Genomic DNA, 25,901 nt, shown 5'->3' with positions numbered 1-25,901 from the left:
AGTCCATCAGTGATCATAGTTGTTATGTTCAATACCACTTATCTATACCACTTAGGCTGTGTTCACACGTAGCGTTTTTTGCGTTTTCGCGGCGCTTTTAAACGCGCGATTTTGCTGCAAAAATGCAAAAAAAAAAAGCATCCCATGCAATCCTATGGGATTCCGCAATGCTATGCTAATGCTGCAGATTTCTCAGCAGCGGAATCGCATCGCAGAAAAATACACAGCATGCTCATTAATTTTGTGGAATTGTGGCGAATCCGCCCACATAGGAATGCATTGTTCTGCTTACTTTCCGCATGTGGCTGTGCCCACCATGCGAAAAGTAATCAGAACATTTGCGGATGGTACCCACGGTCCGGAGGAGAGGAGATTCTCCTCCAGGCTCCGGGTACCATATCCCTGTAAAAAATATAATTAAAATTAAAAAAATCGTCATATTCTCACCTTCCGATGTCCCTCACAGCGTCACCAGGCCATGCTCCCGGCAGGTCCCGTTCCCAGTGATGCATTGCGGCAATGACCTTTGATGACGTCGCGGTCTCACGATACCATAGCAGTCTCGCGAGACCGCGACGTCATCAAAGGTCATTGGCGCAATGCATCACTGGGAACGGGACCTGCCGGCAGCATCGCGATGATCGGGAACGCTGCGTGGGACGCCAGAAGGTAAGAAAAACACGATTTTTTATTTTTTTTTTATTTTTAACATTATATCGTTTACTACTGATGCCGCATAGGCAGCCTCAATAGTAAAAAGTTGGTCACACTTGTCAAAAACTGTTTGACGAGTGTGACCAACCTGTCAATCAGTTTGCCAAGCGATGCTACAGATTGCTTGGAAAACGCTAGCATTCTGCAAGCTAATTACGCTTGAAAATCGCTAGTTTTTCCGCGGGAAATAGGCGGAAATTAAAATGCTATTTGCTCGCATATTTCCCCCGGAATGGAATTCAGGAATTCCCGCCGAAATCTCCTTGGGAATTCCGCAACGTGTGCGCATAGCCTTATGGTTGTGCGTGATACCAGTAGCATGGCACGTGACCGCAATAGATACTGATTGGCTGCCATGTTTCTTACCAGCTGTGTGTAAACAAAAGTAGACATGGTCAACTCCGGATCATCTGGGGTAAGAATAGGTACCGTAAGTACTTTTTAAATACATTTTTTAAATTACATTCATAGTTGATTTAATTTGTGTTTATATGTTAAATATCCCCTTTAATGCTACTAGGAACACTTCATTTTATATACAGTAAAAGAAATATATAGCACTCTTTATTTCATGCTGACATTGACGATTGGATCCCTTATTGTTTGTTTATATTATGATGCGATTATAGATTGAGATATTTATATGGCAAACAGATTACGATGCCTATAACATGTCATTTACTTCAAATACATGGCGGATTGTTAGCTTTGTAAGGAGATTTAAACACTACCCTAAACCGCCTACATCTGCCTTATATAACATCAATCAGTGCTGGAGCATTTAGTTTCTATTAAGCTATATACTACCCATTTTCGTATTACATAAATACAATTCTAGTGTCGAGTAATTATAATTAACTTGCTTATTTAATAGACTTTCATGCTGACAGTCAGGATTATAAGAATCATTCCTTCTCATGCTCTTGGTAATTAGAATGAAGTGTAATAGATTATCTAGCAGTTTATATCACACTTTAGGCTCTTTTACATATATGTCCATTTTGTCCTGTTTTTCCCCAGCATAGACCATTCACCATCATTACAACTGTTCTAGAATTCACTGATGAAATGCTCATATCGGATGGACACTAATAAGAAATTACATCAAGGAAATGCTTTGAATGCTGAGAAAAGTTGTTTTTTTTCTGGGCATCTAATTGATCCGTTCCTTTAAGGTCAGAAGTACAGTTGACACAGGAGTAGAAAATCTTAGGTGAAACATTCTGCTCTTGCTACCATAAACTATCTGATCGTCATATAGTGGGTTGGGTTGTGACGACTCAGGATCTGATCCTACTGCAAACACAACAGATGTTTGCTGTGTAATACAGCCGGCATCTGCCTCCAACAGCAGTGATTGGACTGCTGTGAATGCCTCTGTGAATCACAACCAGCGGCATTTAATCCAGCTCGATTCTGCCCTGATGTCTGTTCTGGGTAACCATCCGCCCATCTGCAACGTGATTGTATTGTGTCAATGCATTGGCATCAAAGCTTTTAGTAGGTCCTCGACGCTGACTTGTTAGTATACCTATGGAGTCCAATATATGGCTGGTCTTCATAAGAGACTGTGATGAGTGAGTATACTTGTTGCTCAGGTTTTCCCAAGCATGCTCGGGCGATCTCCGAGTATTTTTTGTTGTGCTCGGAGATTTAATGTTTGTCAACCCAGCTGCATGATTTGCGGCTGCTAGACAGGCTGAATACATGTGGGGATTGCCTGTTTTTTAGGAATTCCACACATGTATAAAGGGGAGGGAAGAAAAGAAGCCACATGTTTAGTCAGGGAGTTGGGAGAGTGATGTTGAGGGGAGAGGATCTAGGCTGAGGTCCTGGTGCCAAGGATGGATGGCCTATGGAGTTTTGGAAATTGGCTGCTAGCTGGGCTGGACCTCCCTGCTACGGTTGAGGGATCTGTCATCTGGATTTCAAGAACTTTCTTAAGGACTGTTGCCCCTGGATACATGGGCGTCAGTTGTGTTGTTTTTTTGTCTGGAGGAGCATGGACTGTGACTACAGACTATACTGGCGGGAGATATGAAATCTGTGGACCAACAAAAAGTTGGGAGACAGTGAGAGTCTCCTGGTACAGAGGTAGTGGGACTACTGGCCCCAAGGAGGGGATCTTGTGGACTGGGGGCAATTTAGTTTGGCCATCTACCTGGATGTGTTGTAAAACAATGGACTTAAGGAATAAAACATAGTTGCATCGTTAACCTGCCTAGGTAATTGTTACATAGCACAACCTCAGAACTTCACACACTATATGGTAAAATTAATGATATGTTTCAAAATTACAGCTTGTCCCACAAAAAATCAAATCTTCATAAGGCTAAATTGACAAAAAAATAAAAAAAGTTGTGTAAATTATGATGTAATGCCCAATACTTTCCATTGACCACAGTTCTAGAAGTAGTGGAACAACATAAAATGAAGCAATGTGCATATTTAAATGGACAAACTAATGAATAGGTGTCTGTTATTTTTCATCTTTATGTATATCTTGTACTAAATGCTTCTTTTTTTTCAAAGGGGGAACTCAAAATACCACTACTATGGAATTCGTGTCAAGCCAGATTCCCCTCTTAATAGGCTACAAGACGACATGCAATATATGGCTATGAGACAGCAACCCATGCAGCAAAAACAAAGGTGAGTGCCCACCTCTCTATGTTCCATACATGCCATTGATTGGCCATTCTAAACTTTAAATTATGTTCAATTTTTCCAATGTGGTAAGTGGTGTTTGTGTTATTGCTGCTTCAAAAAGAAATGAAGAATTTTGTCTGAAAAAATATATATGGATTTTGGTAATTTTCTGTTATTACTAGACAACAATTTTTCCCCTGGCTTGATGCAATCATGGGCTGGTATAAAACTGGTCTAAAGTGCCCCCCTGCACTTGCTCTAAACCCAGTTATGAATCAGCCCAACACCTGACCTGACTGAAGGCTACAGAGAAAATCAGGCCCTGGAGGAAGCTACCAAAGCCCTTAGCAAGCTATACTTTACTAGGAATATCCGGTTTGTACATCACCCAACGTTTCCTGGATGAGATGTATTTTTCCTGGAACCTAGCACACATATGAGAGGAGTCTTTTGGAAATACAGCAGTCCCTGACCACTTGTCCTGGCACTGTCTCACACCACGTATCTACAGAATCTGTCCAAACATAATGTCTATTAGGAGAAATATTAAAGCCATAAGGTAATCTGGACGTTGATCAGAACATAGATTTTTTTTTTATTTGGCAGGTACAAGCCTATGCAGAAGGTGGATGGAGTGGGGGATGGATTTGCTGGGAGTGGAGCTCAGACTGGTGCATCAGTGGAGCAAACTGTCATTGCCCAGAGTCAACACCACCAACAGTTCCTAGGTAAGAACCAGGACTGCGGGAGCACAGGCACCGCTATAAAAGTAGCCACTTGTGGAAAATTCTTCACACTTTTATTTTACTGTTGGGGCCCATTTTATTGCAGTCACAAAGTAATAAAACTAATTCCCGTTTATGAGTAACTAGTCTGATTTGGAGTTTTCAAAGATGAGGACAAATATCATGATGTTCATTACTATAACATTGACTACCTATTCCTAAAGATAACATCTGATCAGGTTCATCCTAGAAAAGACATTGCCACCATGTTCTTCAGCCTTAAAGTCCTAACAAGCCCACAATATCCCCCAGACAGTGCCGTATACCTTTAAAGAGAAAGCTTTGTAGCTGTCCACTGTTGTTTCATAATAAGATGAATGGTCCGATGGGTGTCTGCCTTGTAACTCCGCCCCATTGCCTATGAGTGACGTGGATGACGTCTTCTACTTCATCCACACAGCTGGCAAAGCCTTAAGCCCCCCGTCACACTAAGCGAGATCGATAGCGAGATCGCTGCTGAGTCACAAGTTTTGTGATGCAACAGCGATCTCGCCAGCGATCTCGCTGTATGTGACACGTATCAGCGACCGGCCCTCCCGCCGGGAATCGCTGATCTTACTTTTATGTCCTGGGCCATTTTTTGATTCTTGGTCTCCCGCTGGCCAGCACGCATCGCTGCGTGTGGCAGTGGGAGACCATCAATCAGCGAGCTCCCAGCGCTGTAAGCAGACGCTGGGAGCTGGTATTCAAGGTAAACAGCAGGTAACTAAGCATGCGCGTCGCTTAATTACTTGCAGTGTACCTTGGATACCAGCGTGCACGCGCTGGGAATTGGTATCCAAGGTAAACAGCAGGTAACTAAGCGCCGCGCGCTTAGTTACCCACTGTTTACCTTGGATACCAGCTCCCAGCACGAGCACGCTGATATCCATGGTACTCAGCGGGTAACTAAGCGACACGCGCTTGTTACCCGCGTCGTCACTGGTCTTGATCGCCGGTGAAATCTGCCTGTTTGACAGCTCACCAGCGATCATGTAGCGGCACACCAGCGATCCTGACCAGGTCATATCGTTGTCGGGATCGCTGGTGCGTCACTTAGTGTGACGGGACCCTTAGGCATTCTTAGGCTATCTCCTGGCTGTGTACATTAATCACATGTGGAGTGGTGGCATTACATGGCAGAGAAGGGGTGCTGAACAAAGACACCCTTTGGACCACTCGGTCCTCCTGGATAACGTCAGAGGTTTTTATTAGGTATATGCCATTGCCTGGGTATATAGTGGTATTGTTTGGAATGTATTAAAAGGCTAAAGAATGTGGTTGCAAAAGATTTTAGAGGGAAATCCTGATAACAGGTTCCTGTTAAGCCATGCCACCTTCATTAATTACATAGGGGCTGCAGCTCATTCAGTTTAAGAATATTACAGCTGCTTTCTGTTCTTACAAGTCCAGAGCAGTTAACCATGTCTTAAAGCGATTGTTTCCTCCTGAAACTGCCACACTTGTCCTTGGGATGTATCTGGAATTGCAGCACAGCCCTATTGAAGTGAATAGTGATGAGCTGCAGTTCCACACACAACTAGTAGGCAGTTTTTAACTCTTTAGCAATCTTTTTAATGCTTTTTGAAGTCATTATGCCTGAATGGGCAGCAGGGAAATTGCTGTTCAAAACTGGAGGATGTTAAAAACATTTTTATAATACTTATAATAAAAAAAAGTGTGATACTTTTACACAGATCACAGCAGCTCTACCGATCCATACGGCGTAGTGTAAGTCCTGATCAGTATGAATGAAGTGGAGGTACACTTTAACAAAGAACCAGGTGCCCTGTAATTACTAAGGAGCTTGGCATCTGGAAATCCCATGTCACCAAGTATCTTATTCTGAAATTTCGTCTATATTTTTTAAGCACACTCTGTTGTCCTTTTATTCTATGCATTTTCTGTATGATTCTCTTTTTAGAAGCACAGGCTTGTTCGTGGATGCATCCTTTTGCACTTTTATCTTCCTATAGCCGTTGACTTTTTTTTGCGGCGGCTTTCACTTACCACCTACGGAGCCATTCTTTGGTCCTCTTTTTACCTTGTTTAGTTCTCCATCTTGCCGAAGCCAGAGTTCACAGCCTCTGAGTCTGAGTACATTTGTGGTAGCCTGCAGGGAGCTAGAACAATGAGAAAGGGAATCCTAGTGTTTATCTCCTGCTGTAAATGTGACAAGTGAGTCGCTGCTGACATATACTATTACAGCTCTCCACTTTATCAGACAGGATTTCTTATCCTCTGTAGTCTAAACAGTCTTTATGAGGACATCAGAGTCAATGCATGGATGATTTTTTTTAATAATAGCATGCAACAAAATATGACTGTACCTGCTAAACTTTCAAAACTTCTTCCAGAGAGATGTGAATGATGTATAAGGCCTCATTCAGACCCCTATGGTTTTTCTCATAGGATAATATGATTAAGTTTGATCCATGATTCGGATAAAAAATGGAAAAATATGAACATAAACTATAATGACTTTGGTTTCTATAAGTGAAAAGTGTGGATACATGGACTCCCTGGCGTCTGAATGAGGCCTATGGGTGATTAGAAGCATACAGTGGGGAAAATTAGTTTTTGATACACTACAGATTTTGCAAGTTTTCCCACCTACAAAGAATGGAGAGGTCTGTAATTTTTATGGTAGGTACACTTCAACTGTGAGAGTCAGAATCTAAAAATAAATCCAGAAAATCACATTGTATGATTTTTAAATAATTAATGTGCATTTTATTGCATGAAATAAGTATTTGATGCAGTAGAAAAACAGAACTAATATTTGGTACAGAAACCTTTGTTTGCAATTACAAAGGTCAAACGTTTCCTGTAAGTCTTGACCAGGTTTCCACACACTGCAGCAGGGATTTTGGCCCTCTCCTCCATAGAGATCGTCTCCAGATATTTCAGGTTTTGGGTCTGTCGCTGAGCAACATTGAGTTTCAGGTCCCTTCAAAGATTTTCTATTGGGTTCAGGTCTAGAGACTGGCTAGGCCACTCCAGGACTTTGAAATGCTTCTTATGGAGGCACCCCTTAGGTGCCCAGGCTGTGAGTTTCAGGTCATTTTTATTCTGAAAGACCCAGCCACGACTCATCTTCAGTGCTCTTACTGAGGGAAGGAGGTTGTTAGCCAAAATCTTGCAGTACATGACCCCATCCATCCTCCCTTAAATAAAGTGCGATTGTCCTGTCCCTTTTGCAAAAAAGCACCCCAAAGTATGATTTTTCCCCAACCATGCTTCATGGTTGGGATTGTGTTCTTGGGGTTGTACTCATCTTTCTTGTTCTTCCAAACACGTCAAGTGGAGATGATATCAAAAAGTTCTATTTTGGTGTCCTATGACCACATGACCTTCTCCCATGCCTCATCTGTATCATCCAGATCATCATTAAAAAAAGGGCCTGGATATGTGCTGGCATGAGCAGGGGGACCTTGTGTGCCCGGCAAGATTTAAATCCATGACCGCGTATTGTATTGCTAAAGGTAATGTTTGAGATTGTGGTCGCAGCTCTCTTCAGACCTTTCTCAGAATCATCTTTACCCTTCGAGTCATGATCCTACATGGAGTCCAAGACCGAGGAAGATTGCTTTTGTCCACGCTCTCTGCCGCTAAACAAACTTACTTCGCATCTCTCATCCCCTCCCTGTCTCCCAACCCTAAATAACTCTTCAACACTTTCAATTCTCTACTCCGTCCCACAGCACCTCCTCCCCCTCCTCTCATTTCTGCTGAAGACTTTGCCTCCTTTAAGCAGAAGATCGACAAGATCAGACAAAACTTTGGCCGCAGCCCCCAATGCCCCTCTTAGCCGCTCAGCCCTGTTCTGCAAAAGCCAGCTTCTCCACCATTAGTATTGTGAGGAAAGACGGAGACACAAGCGCAATGTAGGGTCTTATCCCACAAATAAAGTAAGCGGTTTGACAAAAAACTGCTCACCTGGTAGTAGGTATTCAAAGCATGTATAGATAAGGGCTGCTGCAGATCCACAAGTCGGTCACCGACTATCTGAAACAGAGCTCTGCAAAGGAATACGTGGATTACCACCTATGTATGCTTCATGTGGTATTTCCTGACGAAGAGGTTACAAAAAACCTTGAAACGTGTAGGATAAACCACTGTCAAACTTTATCAACCTTCTGGAATTTCATCATTTGGGCAGCGTGGCCGAAATCCACGTATTCCTTTGCAGAGCTTCTTCACCATGTCAGAAGATCAGCTCTCCACCCTTCTGTCAAGATCACACCTCACCATTTGTGCCCTCGACCCACTCCTGTCTCACCTCATCCCTAACTTGGCCACAGTCTTCATTTCATCTCTAACACACCTCTTCAACCTTTCACTTACAAATGGTGTCTTTCCCTCATCCTTCAAATATGCCTCAATCACACCCATCCTCAAAAAGCCCTCCCTTGATCCATCCTCTGTGTCTAACTATCGCCCGATATCTCTTCTCCCTTACACCTCAAAACTACTGGAACAGCGTGTATATCTTGAACTGTCCTCCCACCTCTCCTCCTGTTCCCTCTTTGACCGGTTACAATCTGGCTTCCGACCGCATCACTCTACTGAAACAGCCCTAACTAAAGTCACTAATGACTTACTATCCGCCAAGAGCAAGTGACACTACTCTGTCCTCCTTTTCCTGGACCTGTCCTCTGCCTTCGACACTGTAGACCATTCCCTCCTGCTACAGACTCTCTCATTCTTGGCATCACAGACTTGGCCCTATCCTGGATCTCATCATACCTAACAGACCGAATATTTAGTGTCTCCCTCTCACACACCACCTCCTCACCTCACCCCCTGTCTGTTGGTGTTCCTCATGGCTCTGTCCTAGGACCCCTACTATTCTCCATCTACACCTTTGGCTTGGGACAGCTCATAGAATTCTACGGTTTGCAGTATCACCTCTATGCCGATGACACGCAGATCTACCTATCTGGACCCAACCTCGCCTCATTATTGACTGAAATCCCACAATGTCTGTTTGCTATCTCAGCCTTCTTCTCTGGTCGCTTTCTCAAACTGAACATGGACAAAACAGAATTCATCATCTTTCCCCCCATCTCACTCTACCCCTCCACCAGACCTATCCATCAATGTCAATGGCTGCTTTCTTTCCCCAGTCCCGCACGCTCGGTGTCTTGGGGTGATCCTCGACTCTGCGCTCTCTTTCAAACCACATATCCAAGACCTCGCCTCCTCCTGCCGCCTCAAACTCAAAAATATTTCCCGGATCCGCTCATTCCTCAACCACGAAACCACAAAAACACTAGTGCATGTTCTTATCATCTCCAGCCTAGACTACTGCAACCTCCTACTCTCTGGCCTCCCCTCTAGCACTCTGACTCTGTGTCCATCCTACACTCTGCTGCCCGACTAATCCACCTGTCTCCCCGCTATTCCCCAGCCTCCCCCCTATGCCAGGCCCTTCACTGGCTTCCTATTGCCCAGAGGCTCCAATTCAAAACCCTAACCATGACATACAAAGCCATCCACAACCTGTCTCCTCCATACATCTGTGACATGGTCTCTAGGTACCTACCCGCACGCAACCTTCGATCATCTCAAGATCTCCTTCTCCACTCCCCCCTTATCTCTTCTTCTCACAACCGCATACAAGACTTCTCCTGTGCTTCCCCCATACTCTGGAACTCTCTGCCGCAACACATCAGACTCTCACCATCAATGGAAACCTTCAAGAAGAACCTGAAGACCCACCTGTTCTGACAAACCTACAGCCTGCAACGATCCTCGGTCTACTGAACCACCGCACGACCTGCTCTACCCCCTCCTACTGTATCCTCACCCATCCCTGTAGACTGTGAGCCCTCGCGGGCAGGGTCCCCTCTCCTTGTGTACTTGTGTGTCCCTTGTCTTACACATGCTTATTATACTTGTCTATATTTCCCCTTTTCACATGTAAAGCGCCATGGAATAAATGGCGCTATATAAATGCATAATAATAATAATAGTCAATTTGTGTTTCTTCCTTTCTTTAATAATTGTTCCAACAGTTGTTGCTTTCTCACCAAGCTGCTTGTCTATTGTCCTGTAGTCCATCCCAGACTTGTGCAGGTCTACAATTTTGTCCCTGGTGTCCATAGAGAGCACTTTGGTCTTGGCCATGATGGAGAGGTTGGAGTGTGACAGGTGTTTTTTATACAGATAATGAGTTCAAACAGGTGCAATTAATACAGGTAATGAGTGCAGAGTATGAGGGCTTCTTAAAGAAAAACTAACTGGTCTGTGAGAGACAGAATTCTTGCTGGTTGGTACTGTAGGTGATCAAATACTTATTTCATGCAATAAAATACAATTTAATTATGTAAACATCATACAATGTGATTTTCTGTTTTTTTATTTCTAAATTTTGTCTTTCACAGTTGACGAGTACCTACTATAAAAAAAATACAGACTCCCCATTCTTTGTAGGTGAGAAAACTTGCAAAATTGGTAGTGTATCAAATATTTATTTTCCCCACTGTAGATACAGGTGCATCTCACAAAATTATAATATCATCAAAAAGTTAATTAATTTTAGTTCTTCAATACAAAAAGTGAAATTTAAATATTATATAGAGTCATTACGAACAGAGTGATCTATTTCAAGTGTTTATTTCTGTTAATGTTGATGATTATGGCTTACAGCCAATGAAAACTCAAACATCATTATCTCAGTAAATTACAATAATTTATAACACCAGCTTGAAAAAATGATTTTAAAATCCAAAATGTTGGTCTATATTCAGTACATGCACTCAATACTTGGTTGGGGCTCTTTTGGCATCAATTACTGCATCAATGCGGCGTGGCATGGAGGCGATCAGTCTGTTACACTGCTGAGGTGTTATGGAAGCCCAGGTTACTTTGATAGGAGCCTTCAGCTTGTCTGCATTGTGGGGTCTGGTGTCTCTCATCTTACTCTTTACAATACCCCATAGTTAAGGTCAGGCAAGTTTGCTGGCCAATCAAGCACAGTGATGCTGTTGTTTTTAAACCAGGTATTGGTACTTTTGGCAGTGTGGATAGGTGCTAAGTCCTGCTGGAGAATGAAATTTCCAACTCCAAAAAGCTTGTCGGCAGAGGGAAGCATGAAGTGCTCTAAGATTTACTGGTAGACGGCTGCGCTGACTTTGGTTTTGATAAAACACAGTGTGTACCTACACCAGAAGATGAAACGGCTTACTGGAGATGGAAATGTCATTCTCCAGCAGGACTTGGCACCTGTCCATACTGCCAAAAGTACCGATTCCTGGTTTAAAAACAACAGTATCTCTGTGCGTGATTGGTCAGCAAACTAGCCTGACCTTAACCCCATAGAGAATCTATGGGGTATTGTCAAGAGGAGGATGAGAGACACCAGCTCCCACAAGGCACATGAACTGATTGCGTCTGTCAAAGCAGCCTGGGCTTCCATAACACCTCAGCAGTGCCACAGGCTGATCGCCTCCATGCAACATCACATTGATGCAGTAATTGATGCCAAAGGAGCCTCAACTAAGTATTGAGTGCATTTACTGAATATGTATTTTAGTAGACCAACATTTCGGATTTTAAAATCATTTTTTCAAACTGGTGTTATAAAGTATTCTAATTTACTGAGATAATGACTTTTGGGTTTTCGTTGGCTGTAAGCCATAATCATCAACATTAAAAGAAATAAACACTTGAAATAAACACACTATTAGGGAAAAAATGGAATTGGCACAATCACGCATGAAAAGTCCGTGTTATGCAGGGGTTAAATATCTTTTGTCATTAAATGTACCTGCTCTGTGGTACCAGGGTGCTCATCCATGAAAAAAAAACAATGGCCAAGTCCAGTATGTCAGAAAAGTGGCAGCACTCACCGTCCCTTTAAAAGCAATCCTTTATTTTTGAGCCACATAAAACAGCAGAGGCAGGAGGGAACGATGTGGACAGAACGTCAGGACGACGGCCATTTCGTGCAGTTGCGCGCTTCTACGGGATTCTGCCTGCAGATCAAATACAAATTTCATTATGACTGGTTCCCTTTAATTTGTCATGATCCAGGCTGGATCTGACAGTTTAAATGCACAAATTGAACTTTTTTTCCTTTGGCTTGGTGCCAAAGTGTGTTGTGATTGCCCCCGGTGGCCATTAGAATTATTACACGTGGTGTCATTCATTCTAAGTTGCCCGGTGGTGGTGAGTGGTATCGCACCTTAGTTTTAGGGTTAATGTGCACGCAATTACAATTCAGGTGTTAGGCTCTATAAAAGGGAGCCAGGTGGGTTCAATCACTGTTGGTGATATTGTGTGTCATTATGCAAGTAAGCCGGGGGGAGGAAGGAGCTGAACATGAGTCCTGCGCAGCCCAGCCAGAGGAGACGAGTGGCAGCTAGGTGGTCTGCAAGAAGGACTGGCATGGCGTGGTGGAGTCACAGTTTATGTTGTTGGCAGGAAGTGCTTGCATGGCTTGGTGGAGTGACGGCTAGGGAGAGAGTTGCACTCAGCATGGCGGACTTGGTTGCTGAGAGCTGGACTCAAGCATGCTGGACGTTTTGGCAGAAGCTGAACTCATCTTTGGGACTCTGTTACTGGACAGCTGCAATTGGTTGTGGACTCTGCTCCAAGGCTGCACTATGGTGAAGGATCCAGTTATGGTGATGCACACAGGTGGTGGGCTCTGTTGCTAGGAGCGTACGCAACAGAGCAAAGCTAAGTGGTGTTTCCCCTGTTTTGTCATCTTTCCTCATGTGTGTTTTAGTGCAGTGTTAGGATTAGTTTCCGCACTGACCAATTCCCTAGTGAGGGTTTAGGTCAGGGCGAGCTAGGGTTTTTAGGTTCCTGTTGCGCGCCCGGTGCGGAACCAGCATAGGGAACGTTAGGAGTGCAGGGACACTGGCTCAGGGGAGCTCAGGAAGTCTCCACGTCCCTATTCCCTATCACAGGGCCCACCATTGTTAACCCCTTCACTACCAAGGGTGGTTTGCACGTTAACTCCCGGGCCAATTTTTACAATTCTGACCACTGTACCTTTATGAGGTCATAACTCTGGAACGCTTCCATGGATCCCGGTGATTCTGACATTGTTTTCTCGTGACATATTGTACTTCATGTTAGTGGTAAAATTGCATTCAAATAACTTGCCTTTATTTGTGAAAAAAACAGAAATTTGGCGAAAATTTTGAAAATTTCGGAATTTTCCAACTTTGAATTTTTATGCCCTTAAATCACAGCGATACGGCACACAAGAAACCTAATACATAACATTTCCCACATGTTTACTTTACATCAGCACAATTTTGGAACCAAAATTTTTTTTGTTAGGAAGTTATAAGGGTTAAAAGTTGACCAGCGATTTCTCATTTTTGCAACACCATTTTATTTTTAGGGACCACATCACATTTGAAGCCACTTTGAGGGGTCTATATGATAGAAAATACCCAAAAGTGACACCATTTTAAAACTGCACCCCTTAAGACCTCAGGCAACAACGTTTATCTCAAAGTGAACAGAAAGGAAAGAGTGTGTCTTCAGCGCCTTCATGTCTCTTTTCAGCACAACAAAAGCTACTTTCTAGTATTATTCATCCTGAAGATAGATTTTTGTAAAATTGTATTTTCTCAAAAGACAAAAAAACACAGTAAAGTTATAGCTCAAAAGCCATGTTTCCAACAGAGACAGAATCATCCAGCATATGAAATATAGAATAAATATAGGTAGATAGATAAATAGATAATGGAGGGATAGATGATTATGGGAAAAAGAGGGGATTTGTGAGGCAGTATTTTGTTCAATTAAAACGACCTTTTTCTGTGTGTATTTTTTCTTTAACCCCTTTACCCCCAAGGGTGGTTTGCACGTTCATGACCGGGCCAATTTTTACAATTCTGACCACTGTCCCTTTATGAGGTAATAACTCTGAAACGCTTCCATGGATCCCGGTGATTCTGACACTGTTTTCTCATGACATATTGTACTTCATGTTAGTGGTAACATTTCATTCAAATAACTTGCGCTTATTTGTAAAAAAATGGAAATTTGGCGTAAATTTTGAACATTTCGCAATTTTCCAACTTTGAATTTTTATGCCCTTAAATAACAGAGATATGGCATATAAAAACATTTCACATATGTTTACTTTACATCAGCACAATTTTGGAACCAAAATTTTTTTTGTTAGGAAGTTATAAGGGTTAAAAGTTGACCAGCGATTTCTCATTTTTGCAACACCATTTTATTTTTAGGGACCACATCACATTTGAAGCCACTTTGAGGGGTCTATATGATAGAAAATACCCAAAAGTGACACCATTCTAAAAACTGCACCCCTTAAGGTGCTTAAAACCACATTCAAGAAGTTTATTAACCCTTTAGGTGCGTCACAGGAATTTTTTGAATATTAAAAAAAAAATGAACATTTACCTTTTCTTCACAAAAAAAATACTTCAGGTTCAATTTTCCTTATTTTACCAAGGGTAACAGGAGAAATTGGACTGCAAAAGTTATTGTGCAATTTGTCCTGAGTACGCTGATACCTGATATGTGGGGGGGAACCACTGTTTCGGCGCATGGCAGACCTCAGTAGGGAAGGAGCGCCGTTTGACTTTTTCAATGCAAAATTGGCTGGAATTCAGATCGGACGCCATGTCGTGTTTGGAGAGCCCCTGATGTACCTAAACAGTGGAAACCCCCCCAAGTGACCCCATTTTGGAAACTAGACCCCCCAAGGAACTTATCTAGATATGTGGTGAGAACTTTGAACCCACAAGGGCTTCACAGAAGTTTATAACGTACAGCGGTACAATTAAAAAATCATATTTTTTCCACAAAAATGATCTTTTCACCCCCAATTTTTATTTTTCCAAGGGTAACAGGACCCTAAAAGTTATTGTGCAATTTGTCCTGAGTACGCTGATACCCCATATGTGGGTGTAAATGACTATTTGGGCGCATAGCAGAGCTTGGAAGGGAAGCAGCGCCATTTGACGTTTTTGGCTAGAATTGAGATCAGACACCATGTCGCGATTGGAAAACCCCTGATGTACCAAAACAGTGGAAACCCCCCACAAATGACACCATTTTGGAATCTAGACCCCCCAAGGAACTTATCTAGATGTGTGGTGAGAACTTTGAACCCCCAAGGGCTTCACAGAAGTTTATAACGTACAGCGGTACAATTAAAAAATCATATTTTTTCCACAAAAATGATCTTTTCACCCTCAATTCTTATTTTTCCAAAAGTAACAGGACCCTAAAAGATATTGTGCAATTTATCCTGAGTGCGCTGATAACCCACATGTGGGGGTAAACCACTATTTGGGCGCATGGCAGAGCTCGGAAGGGAAGCAGCGCCATTTGACGTTTTTGGCTGGAATTGAGAGCGGACACCATGTCACGTTAGGAAAGCCCCTGATGTACCAAAACAGTAGAAACCCCCCACAAATGACACCATTTTGGAAACTAGACACCCCAAGGAACTTATCTAGATGTGTGGTGAGCACTTTGAACCCCCCAGTGCTTCACTGAAGTTTATAACGTCCGGGCGTGAAAATAAAAAAATCGTAATTTTTTCCACAAACATCATCTTTTAGTCCCCATTTTTTTTATTTTCCCAAGGGTAACAGGAGAAATTGGACCCCAAAAGTTGTTGTCCAATTTGTCCTGAGTACGCTGACACCCCATATGTGGGAGAAAACTACTGTATGGGGACACGTCGGGGCTCGGAAGGGAAGTAGTGACGTTTTGGAATGCAGACTTTGATGGAATGGTCTGCGGGTGTCATGTTGCCTTTGGAGAGCCCCTAATGTACCTAAACAGTGGAAACCCCCCACAAATGACACCATTTTGGAAACTAGACCCCCTGAGGAACTTATCTAGATGTGTGGTGAGCACTTTGAACCCCCAAGGGCTTCACAGAAGTTTATAATGCCCAGGCATGAAAATAAAAAATCGTATTTTTTCCACAAACATGATCAATTAGTCTCCAATTTTTTTATTTTCCCAAGGGTAACAGGAGAAATTGGACCCCAAAAGTTGTTGTCCAATTTGCCCTGAGTACGCTGATACCTCATATGTGGGAGAAAACTACTGTATGGGCACACTTCGGGGCTCGGAAGGGAAGTAGTGACGTTTTGGAATGCAGACTTTGATGGCATGGTCTGCGGGTGTCATGTTGCTTTTGGAGAGCCCCTGATGTACCTAAACAGTGAAAAACCCCCACAAGTGACCCCATTTTGGAAACTAGACCCCCTAATGAACTTATCTAGATGTGTGGTGAGCACTTTGAACCCCCCAGTGCTTCACAGAAGTTTATAACGACCGGGCGTGAAAATAAAAATATCGTATTTTTTCAACAAACATCATCTTTTAGTCCCCATTTTTTTATTTTCCCAAGGGTAACAGGAGAAATTGGACCCCAAAAGTTGTTGTCCAATTTGTCCTGAGTACGCTGATACCTCATATGTGGGAGAAAACAACTGTATGGGCACACGTCGGGGCTCGGAAGGGAAGTAGTGACGTTTTGGAATGCAGACTTTGATGGATTGGTCTGCTGGTGTCATGTGCGTTTGGAGAGCCCCTGATGTACCTAAACTATTGAAACTCCCCACAAGTGATCCCATTTTGGAGACTAGACCCCCCACGGAACTTATCTAGATGTGTGGAGAGCACTTTGAACCCCCAAGTGCTTCACAGAAGTTTATAACGCCTGGGCGTGAAAATAAAAAAAACATTTTTTTCCGCAAAATTATATTTTTGCCCCCAATTTTTTATTTTCCTAAGGGTAACAGAAGAAATTGGACCCCAAAAGTTGTTTTGTAATTTGTCCTGAGTAGGCTGATACCCTACATGTGGGGGTAAAAACACTGTTTGGGCGCATGGCAGAGCTTGGAAGGGAAGGAGCACCATTTGACTTTTTCAACGCAGAATTGGCTGGCATTGAGATCAGACGCCATGTTGCCTTTGGAGAGCACCTGATGTGCCCAAACAGTGGAAACCCCCCAATTATAACTCCAACCCTAACCCCAACACACCCCTAACCCTAATCTGAGCCCTAGCCCTAACCCTAGCCCTAACCCTACCCTAACCCTAGCGGGAAAATGGAAATAAATACATTTTCTTTCAGTTTTATTATTTTTCCCTAACTAAGGGGGTGATAACGGGGGGTTTGATTTACTATTTATGGCGGTTTTTATGTTTGGCAGCTGTCAGACGCTAAAAGACGCTTTTTATTGTAAAAATAGTTTTTGCATCACCACATATTGTGAGCTATAATTTTTCCGTATTTTGACCCACTGAGTCATGTGAGGTCTTATTATTTGCGGGACGAGTTGACGTTTTCATTGGTACCATTTTCGGGCACGTGACATGTTTTGATCGCTTTTTATTCCGATTTTTGGGACACAGAATGAACAAAAACCAGCGTTTCATGAACTTCTTTTGGGGGGTGCGTTTACACTGTTCCGCGTGCGGTAAAATTGATATAGTGGTTTTATTCTTCGGGTCAGTACAGTTACAGCGATACCTCATTTAGGTCTTTTTTTATGTTTTGTCAGTTTTTTGCAATGAAAACAATTTTATATAAAAAATAATTATTTTTGCATCGCTTTATTCTGCGAGCTATAACTTTTTTATTTTTTTGCGGATGATGCTGTATGGCAGCTCGTTTTTTGCGGGACAAGATGACGTTTTCAGCGGTACCATGGATATTTATATGCGTCTTTTTGATCGCGCGTTATTGCACTTTTTGTTCGGTGGTATGATAATAAATCATTATTTTTTGCTTCGTTTTTTATTTTTATTTTTTAAGGGGTTCGCTAAAGGGGTTAACTAATGGGACAGTTTTATAGGGCGGGTCGCTACGGACGCGGCGATACCAAATATGTGTACTTTTATTGTTTTTGTTTTTTTATTTTGAAAAAATGGATTTATTGGGGAATTTTTTTTTTTTTTTTACTAATTTATTTAGCGATTTTTTTTAAATTATTTTTAACACTTTTTTTTTTTTTTTTTTACTTTATTACCTTGTCCCAGGTGGGACATCACTGTCCTGTGACAGATCGCTGATCTGTCACATCACAGATCACTGTCACAGATCAGCAATCTGTCACAGGCACTGCTGCAGACTTCCTCATGCCTGCGCTTTGCAGGCAGTGAGGAAGCCAGCTCCCTGCAGGCCCCCGAAGGCCCCCGTCGCCATCTTGGATCCGGGGGCCTGTAGGGAAAGAGCCCCCCGCAGCAGCGCTGCACATTGCGCTGCCGTGGGGGGCTCAGGGAGGCACGGAGGGAGCCCCCTCCCTGCTGATGCTTCCCTTTAACCCCCGGTACACCGCGATCGCGTTTAATCGCGGTGTACAAGGGGTTAACGTGTCGGGGACGGTCCGTGACCACCCCTGACACATTGTGCCGGGTGTCAGCTGTGATAATCAGCTGACACCCGGCCGCGATCAGCGGCGCTCACCATGTGGGCGCCGCTGATCGCTTGGACGTAATATTCCGTCCATGGTAGTTAGGTCCAGGGTCACATGGACGGAATATTACGTCCATTGTAGGTAAGGGGTTAATGTTTCCCAGGTTTCCCTTATTATTTAAATTCGCCTTACTGGAGGCGGGGTTTCCAGATTTACTTGTAATGTCTAAATTTGCCAGTTGGAGGCGGTGTATCCAGCTGCACGTGTTTATTATTTAAATTCGCCCCACTGGAGGCGGTGTATCCAGGGTCACGTGCGTCACATGGGTTTGCCTTGCGGTACTCGCTGCGTCCAGAGACACGTGACCATGACAAATTCTTACTTGTACAACAGCCAAATATATTTTCTCTGAATAACCCCTTCAACACCTTCACCTTTCACGACCTTTGACATATATTTACACTAAAGGTCGTGTCACTGCCTTTGATGCGGGCTCCAAAGCTGGGCCTACATCATTTAATCAGCCATCAAGTGCCATTAACAGCTGCAGGGGAAGTGGTGCTCCCCTTTCGGCAGTTCACCTGTTAATTTCCACTGTCAACCACAGACCGAAGGATTTAACATGCGCCAGCCGGAAATGCATCACAAATCTCGCCCATCAGCACCCCTGTTACGTGATCATGGAGTGCTGATGGATTGTCATTACATCTGGGGGTGTGCAAAAGTGCCTGTCATTGTGAATCTCGAATGATTGAAGTGTTCAAGTCTCCTAAGGGGACTATTAAAGTCAGTAAAAATTGTGGAAAAAAAAATAAAACATGGCATAACGAGAAAAATAATAAAAACACAAGAATTAATTTTTTTGTCCATCGCAACATTGCAATAAAATGCAAAAGAGGTGATCTAAACATTGTATCTACCCCAAAATGTTAACAGTCAAAATGTCAGCTCTAGACACAAAAAATAAGCCCTCATACAGCTCCAGATCTCGCAAAATGAAAACGCTACATGTCTTGAAAAATTGAATTTTGGAAATTTTTTTCATCACTTAAATAAAATAAATATATATACATGTTTGGTATCTGAATACTCATAGTAAACTGTGGAGTCATATTGCCAGGTCATATTGTGAACATGGTAAATAAAAAACCCAAAAATCAATTGTGGAATTGCACTTTTTTGCAATTTCACCTCACTTGAAGTTTTTTCCCGTTTTCAAGCATACTATATCGTAAAATCAATGTTTCATTCAAAAGTACAACTTGTCCCACAGAAAACAAGCCATCATACGACCATAAATAAAAAAGTTATGGCTCTTAGAAAAAGGGGAGGGAAAACTAAAGCACAAAAATGGAAAATTGCAAGGTCACGAAGGAGTTAAACAATTATTCAATTCTTTTTATACAATAAAATGCAGCTGCCTGAACAGAATTCCTGATATGTCCACATGTTGTTTTACAGCCATTTTTTTTAGAGAGGCTCCCCAAAATAAACTGATCACAGCCACTGAGATCTTCATAGTCAAATTATAATCTGAGAGAACTCAGCAGCAAGTCTTCAATTTCAAGCAGTGCCACCCAGTGCTGGCATAAAGGGCAGGCAAACTAGGCGATTGCCTAGGTCTCGGCTCCCCCACCCCATTGCGCATTCAACTGTATCAGCTTTATAGATGCCAATACAGTTTAAATTAATGATGGAGGAGAGAGTGTCAGGTGATGCTTCCTCTCCCATTATTCCCCATCAGCCCCACGTCACTTCATTGTGACGAGTTGTGGAGCTGCTGAGTAGACATGCTGCAGAGACCAAAGCAGCAGGGATAGGAGGAGAGTTGACTATGTATTATTTTTAAATTAGTGAGTACTCGGTGGCCATAATATTGTAGTAATATGGGGTGTGCATTATACTATTTGAAGCTGCACTATACCATATGGGCTAAAAATATTCCACAATGATATATTATTGAATACTGTATATTAAAAAATTAAAAAATTAAAAAGACAGGGCAAAAGGCCTCCAAAAAAGAGGGGGATAAGCTTCTGTGGTCAGTCGGAGGATTCAAGACTAGCGCATGCGCATTAGACACTGGAAATATAAATATAGACTCGACTGGATTTATAGGAAGGGACAGGACACAAAAATATATATGAGAGAAGTGAACTGAAGATGAGTGAAGCTTGAGGTGTGTGTGAATGTGGATGAAGGGAATAAACCCGTGTGTGTACGTGAAGGACCTGTTAAGGGCGAGTGTATGAATATATATTTTTGTGTCTAATGCGCATGCGCTAGTCTTGAATCCTCCTACTGACCACCGGAAGTGCTCTGAATAGTGATACGCAGTTTGTTCCACTCGCGTGCCACAGAGCGCAACTACGGAAGTCCCTTTAGCAAAAGGAGGCGGGACTTTTTGACGTGCGCTGCAATAGACCAATGGAAGCTCCTTTACACTCCTTCCCGGTATCTAGCCCCTCAGCTTAAATATTCCTCTGACACCTCCTTATCTCCACGCCCCTGGAAGAAGCTACTTAGCGAAACAGCGCTCGTCGGGTGGGGAGAGACATCCTGCGGCAATCAATTAGCTTTCACTGGTGGATGTGGCACACGTCTTAATATCAGGGACTAACCATCAGTCCTTTGCTTTATACATAAGCACATCAATTATAAACTTGTTACTCTGTACAGCTCCTGGTGTATTCCACCCTATTAACCCTATATTATACCCAGGTTTCTAACAGTCATATGGGCAATGTGCAATACTGCTCCTTTTGCAGATACTCAGTAGTAACAAAACAATGGCTAATTTTTGTCTGCTGAGGCATTCTGAACCTTGTAGTGACTAATTTGCATGTTAGAACCTCATGTATTTACTGTATATTTAAACTATATATCCAGATTTTGTTTTTTACATAAGCACTTTAATTACCATCTTGTTACTCTGTGCAGCTCCCTGGTGTATTCCAACCTATTAACCCCACATTATACCCAGGTTTCTAAAGGGCCCGTTACACTAACCAATATCGCTATCAATATCGCTATAACGTCACTGGTTTTGTGACGCAGCAGCAATATTGCTAGCGATATCGCAATGTGTGATAATTACCTCCGACCGGCTCCCCCGCTGTCTATCGCTGATCGCGCGAGAACGTCCTGGGCCGTTTCTCGTCTGCCACTTCCTGCTGTGGCGACGAGCGACGCGTGGACGCAGGCAGGAGGACGTCTTCATTGCCTCATCTGACAGGTAAGTAGTGACCCCCGACCGCTGCGATGTCTCTGGTGAGATCTGCCTGTTTGGCAGCTCACTAGCGACCACTTATCGATGCACCAGCGATCCTGACCGGGTCATATCGTGGTCGGGATCGCTGGTGCATCGCTAAGTGTAACGGTACCCTAACAGTCACATGGGCAATGTGCAATACTTCTCCTTTTGCAGATACTTAGAAGTAGCAAAACAATGGCTGTTTTTTGTCTACTGAGGCATGCTGAACCTTGTAGTGACTAATTTGCATGTTAGAACCTCTGTGTATTCACGTGCAGGATTGCTTTTTGCAAAACTTAGTAGTAACAAACAATGGTGATTATTGTCATCTACTAAGGCATGTTGATTCTTGTAGGGAATAATTTGCATGTAAGAACCTTTTTGTTTTTATACATACCTATAGGGTTATTCATTGTTTTTTCCATGTCTTTGTTACTTTCTTTGCTGCAGCTTATCCCCCTATTTTTTGGAGGCCCTTTGCCCTATCTTTTTAATTTTCTCATTTTTTAATATATTCAATAAAAAATAATTTTTTAACAATTTATATTTTCTGTTATCTTCACTTTCTTTCCACATGACATATATCATTGTGGAATATGTTGAGCTCAGTATTGAAGTGACCTTGCCTAAAAGAAAGGACTATGAGATTAACTATACCATATGGGGCTGTATTATTACATATGAGGCTGCATTATACTGTTTGAGGCTGCATTATACTCTATGGGGACTGCCTAATATTCTGTTCTCTATGGGGCTACATTATACTCTATGAGGCTGCATTATACTACATTTGGGCTGCATTATACTATTTTAGGTTGCATTACATTCTATGGGGCTTCGTTAAACTTTATAGGGGCTGCATTATACTCTATGGGGGCGTCATTATACTCTATGTACTCTGTGGGGCTGCATTATACTCTATGTGGCTGTATTATACTCTATGAGGTTGCACTATACTATATGGGGCTGCATTATACTATATGGGGCTGCATTATACACTATGTGGCTGCATTATACTCTGAGGCTGCATTATACTATATGGGAGCTACATTATACTATATGGGGAATGAATTATACTCTATGGGAAATGCCTTATACTCTATGGGGGGTGCATTATACTCTATCATGGACTATAGGAAGTGCATTATATTATGTGTACTATATGGGGCTGCATTATGCTCGATTAAGGACTATTGGAAGTGCACTATACCATATGAAGAATGTATTATACTTTATGGAGGACTATGGGCAATGTATTATACTATATAAAGAACTATGGGGTGCATGATACTAGGTGAGTTCATTGTACTATATGAATGATTATGGAGAGTGCATAATAATATGTGTACAATTTGGGGCTGCATTATACTCTATTGAGGACTTTTGGGAGTGCATTATACTATATAAAGAATGCATTATACTTTATGGGGGACTATGGGGAATGCATTATACTATAAAAAGGACTATGGGGTGCATTATACTATGGGGAGTACGTTGTACTATATGAAGGACTATGCAGAGTGTATTATACAATATGGAGGACTATGGGATACATTATACTATATTATGGACTATTCGGAGTGTATTCTACTATATGGAGGACTATGGGGAGTCCATTATACTGTATGGCGGACTGTTGGGTGCATTATACTATATGGAAGACTATTGTGTACATTATACTATATGTTGGGCTATGGGATGCATGATACTATATTGAGGACTATGGGAAGTGTATTATACAATATGGAGGACTATGGGAAGTGTATTATACTATATGGGGGTCTATGGAAAGTGTATTATACTATATGGAGGACTATGGGGCACATTATATTATGTGGAGGACTATTGGGTGTGCATTATACTATATGGAGGACTATGGGGTGCATTATACTATGTGGAGGACTATGGAATGCATCATGCTAAAATTGCAAAATCTTGCCTATTCAACAAGTGATTGGATTGTTTATGGAACAGAAATCATTATTCTCAGCAGCAAATCGCTCAGTGAAAACTGCAGATATGCTGCTGAAAACATGATACTGTATGGGGACAGACTGATCTACTATTGATAATTCTGTACCCATCAGCCAGAGTAAAGAGGCCATGAAACAAGCCTCAAACAATTTCAACATTTGTTGTCCCCAAATGATAGAACTTGTGTAAAATAAAAAAAAAACAATACAGCGTCACCTTTCTGTTGCTGCTTCTGTCTCTGTTTTGCCTGCAGTGGTGATGTCACATTGTTAGCTCACATCACCACTGGTGCCAGCCACTCAGCTTAGTGCCAATCTAGATGGCATGAGGTGATGAGCTCCGTGATTGGCTGCAGCAGCAATGTGCGGTATAGACATAACATCACCTTTGCAGCCAAAATACATACTGTAGATTGTTGCAGCGGTGGGGAGCCAGCACAGGATTCGGGAAAGGTGATTTCTATCTGATTTTGTTATTTTACATGAGTTTTACAATTTAAGAAACTTTCCAAATACTTGGATTTATTGATTTTATTAGTCACTAGCTGAAGAGCCCGACATTGCCCTGGCATAGTAACTAACTGTGATGAGTTCTAACAAATTATGATTATCCTCCATCCCATAGTCCAGTGCCCATATACCCATCACACATCCTCCATCCCATAGTCCAGTGCCCATATACCCATCATACATATCTTCCATCCCATAGTCCAGTGCCCATATACCCATCATACATATCCTCCATTTCATAGTCTTGTGCCCATATACCCATCAAACATCCTCCGTCCCATAGTCCAGTGCCCATATACCCATCACACATCCTCCATCCCATAGTCCAGTGCCCATATACCCATTACACATCCTCCATCCCATAGTCCCATGCCCATATACCCATCACACATCCCATAGTCCAGTGCCCATATACCCGTCATACATATCCTCCATCCCATAGTCCAGTGCCCATATACCCATCACACATCCTCCATCCCATAGTCCCGTGCCCATATACCCATCATACATATCTTCCATCCCATAGTCCAGTGCCCATATACAGTGGGGCAAAAAAGTATTTAGTCAGTCAACAATAGTGCAAGTTCCACCACTTAAAAAGATGAGAGGCGTCTGTAATTTACATCATAGGTAGACCTCAACTATGGGAGACAAACTGAGAAAAAAAAATCCAGAAAATCACATTGTCTGTTTTTTTTCATTTTATTTGCATATTATGGTGGAAAATAAGTATTTGGTCAGAAACAAAATTTCATCTCAATACTTTGTGATATATCCTTTGTTGGCAATGACAGAGGTCAAACGTTTTCTGTAAGTCTTCACAAGGTTGCCACACACTGTTGTTGGTATGTTGGCCCATTCCTCCATGCAGATCTCCTCTAGAGCAGTGATGTTTTTGGCTTTTCGCTTGGCAACACGGACTTTCAACTCCCTCCAAAGGTTTTCTATAGGGTTGAGATCTGGAGACTGGCTAGGCCAGGGGTCCCCAACCGCCGGTCCGCGGCCCAGCACCGGGCCGCTGCAGTGCCCTTGCCGGTCCGCGGACACAAGGGGAGACAGGGGCGGTCAGTGGCGTAGCGGGGGCTGGGGCGGCGTGCAGCAGTTCTTAGCGGCGGCCAGGGAGCGATCCAAGCAGCTCCGCTGCCTGCAAGAGGGAATAGCAGGAGCGGAGCTGCAAGGACCCGTCCACTGCGTCCAGCTTCCTGCCCGCCGCCCGCGCTTCCTGTCTCTGACTGACACAGAGAGGAGCGTGGCCGCTGCTGTGTCAGAGCGAGGAAGCGCGGGCGGCGGGCAGGTGAGAGGAGAGAGGTGGTGTCTGTGTGTATGTATAATGTGTGTGTGTATGTATGTGTGTACGTGTGTGTGTGTGTGTGTGTGTTGGTCTGTGTTTGTGTAGCCTGGCCCTGGAGGAGATGGGGACATGAGGAGAAGGCCATGAGGGGAGTGATGGAGAGACGGCAGTGATGGGGTGAAGGCAATGATGGGGAGAGGGGAGTGATGGGGTGAAGGCAATGATGGGGAGAAGGGAGTGATGGGGTGAAGGCAATGATGGGGAGAAGGGAGTGATGGGGTGAAGGCAATGATGGGGAGAAGGCAATGATGGGGAGACAGCAGTGATGGGGAGAGGGGAGTGATGGGGTGAAGGCAATGATGG

At 42.9% G+C, this 25,901-nt stretch overlaps 1 protein-coding gene across 3 annotated transcripts in view; it reads left to right on the top strand.

The window, feature by feature from the left end:
* RFX3 (regulatory factor X3) overlaps nucleotides 1-25,901 on the top strand; it is a 512,595-nt gene that overhangs the window by 431,075 nt on the left and 55,619 nt on the right. For all 3 annotated transcript variants that reach the window (XM_073542615.1, XM_073542614.1, XM_073542613.1), the window contains 2 exons: nucleotides 3,247-3,366; nucleotides 3,970-4,091. In XM_073542615.1, coding sequence (XP_073398716.1) covers nucleotides 3,247-3,366; nucleotides 3,970-4,091 — 242 coding nt within the window. The remainder of the gene's footprint in view (nucleotides 1-3,246; nucleotides 3,367-3,969; nucleotides 4,092-25,901) is intronic.

This window comes from Dendrobates tinctorius, unplaced genomic scaffold, assembly GCF_039654945.1.
Source record: "Dendrobates tinctorius isolate UK_male_01 unplaced genomic scaffold, ASM3965494v1 ptg000128l, whole genome shotgun sequence".
NCBI classification, from domain to species: Eukaryota; Metazoa; Chordata; class Amphibia; order Anura; family Dendrobatidae; genus Dendrobates; species Dendrobates tinctorius.
Note: the sequence above shows the minus strand (reverse complement) of the source record. Positions and strands in the feature narration are given on the sequence as shown.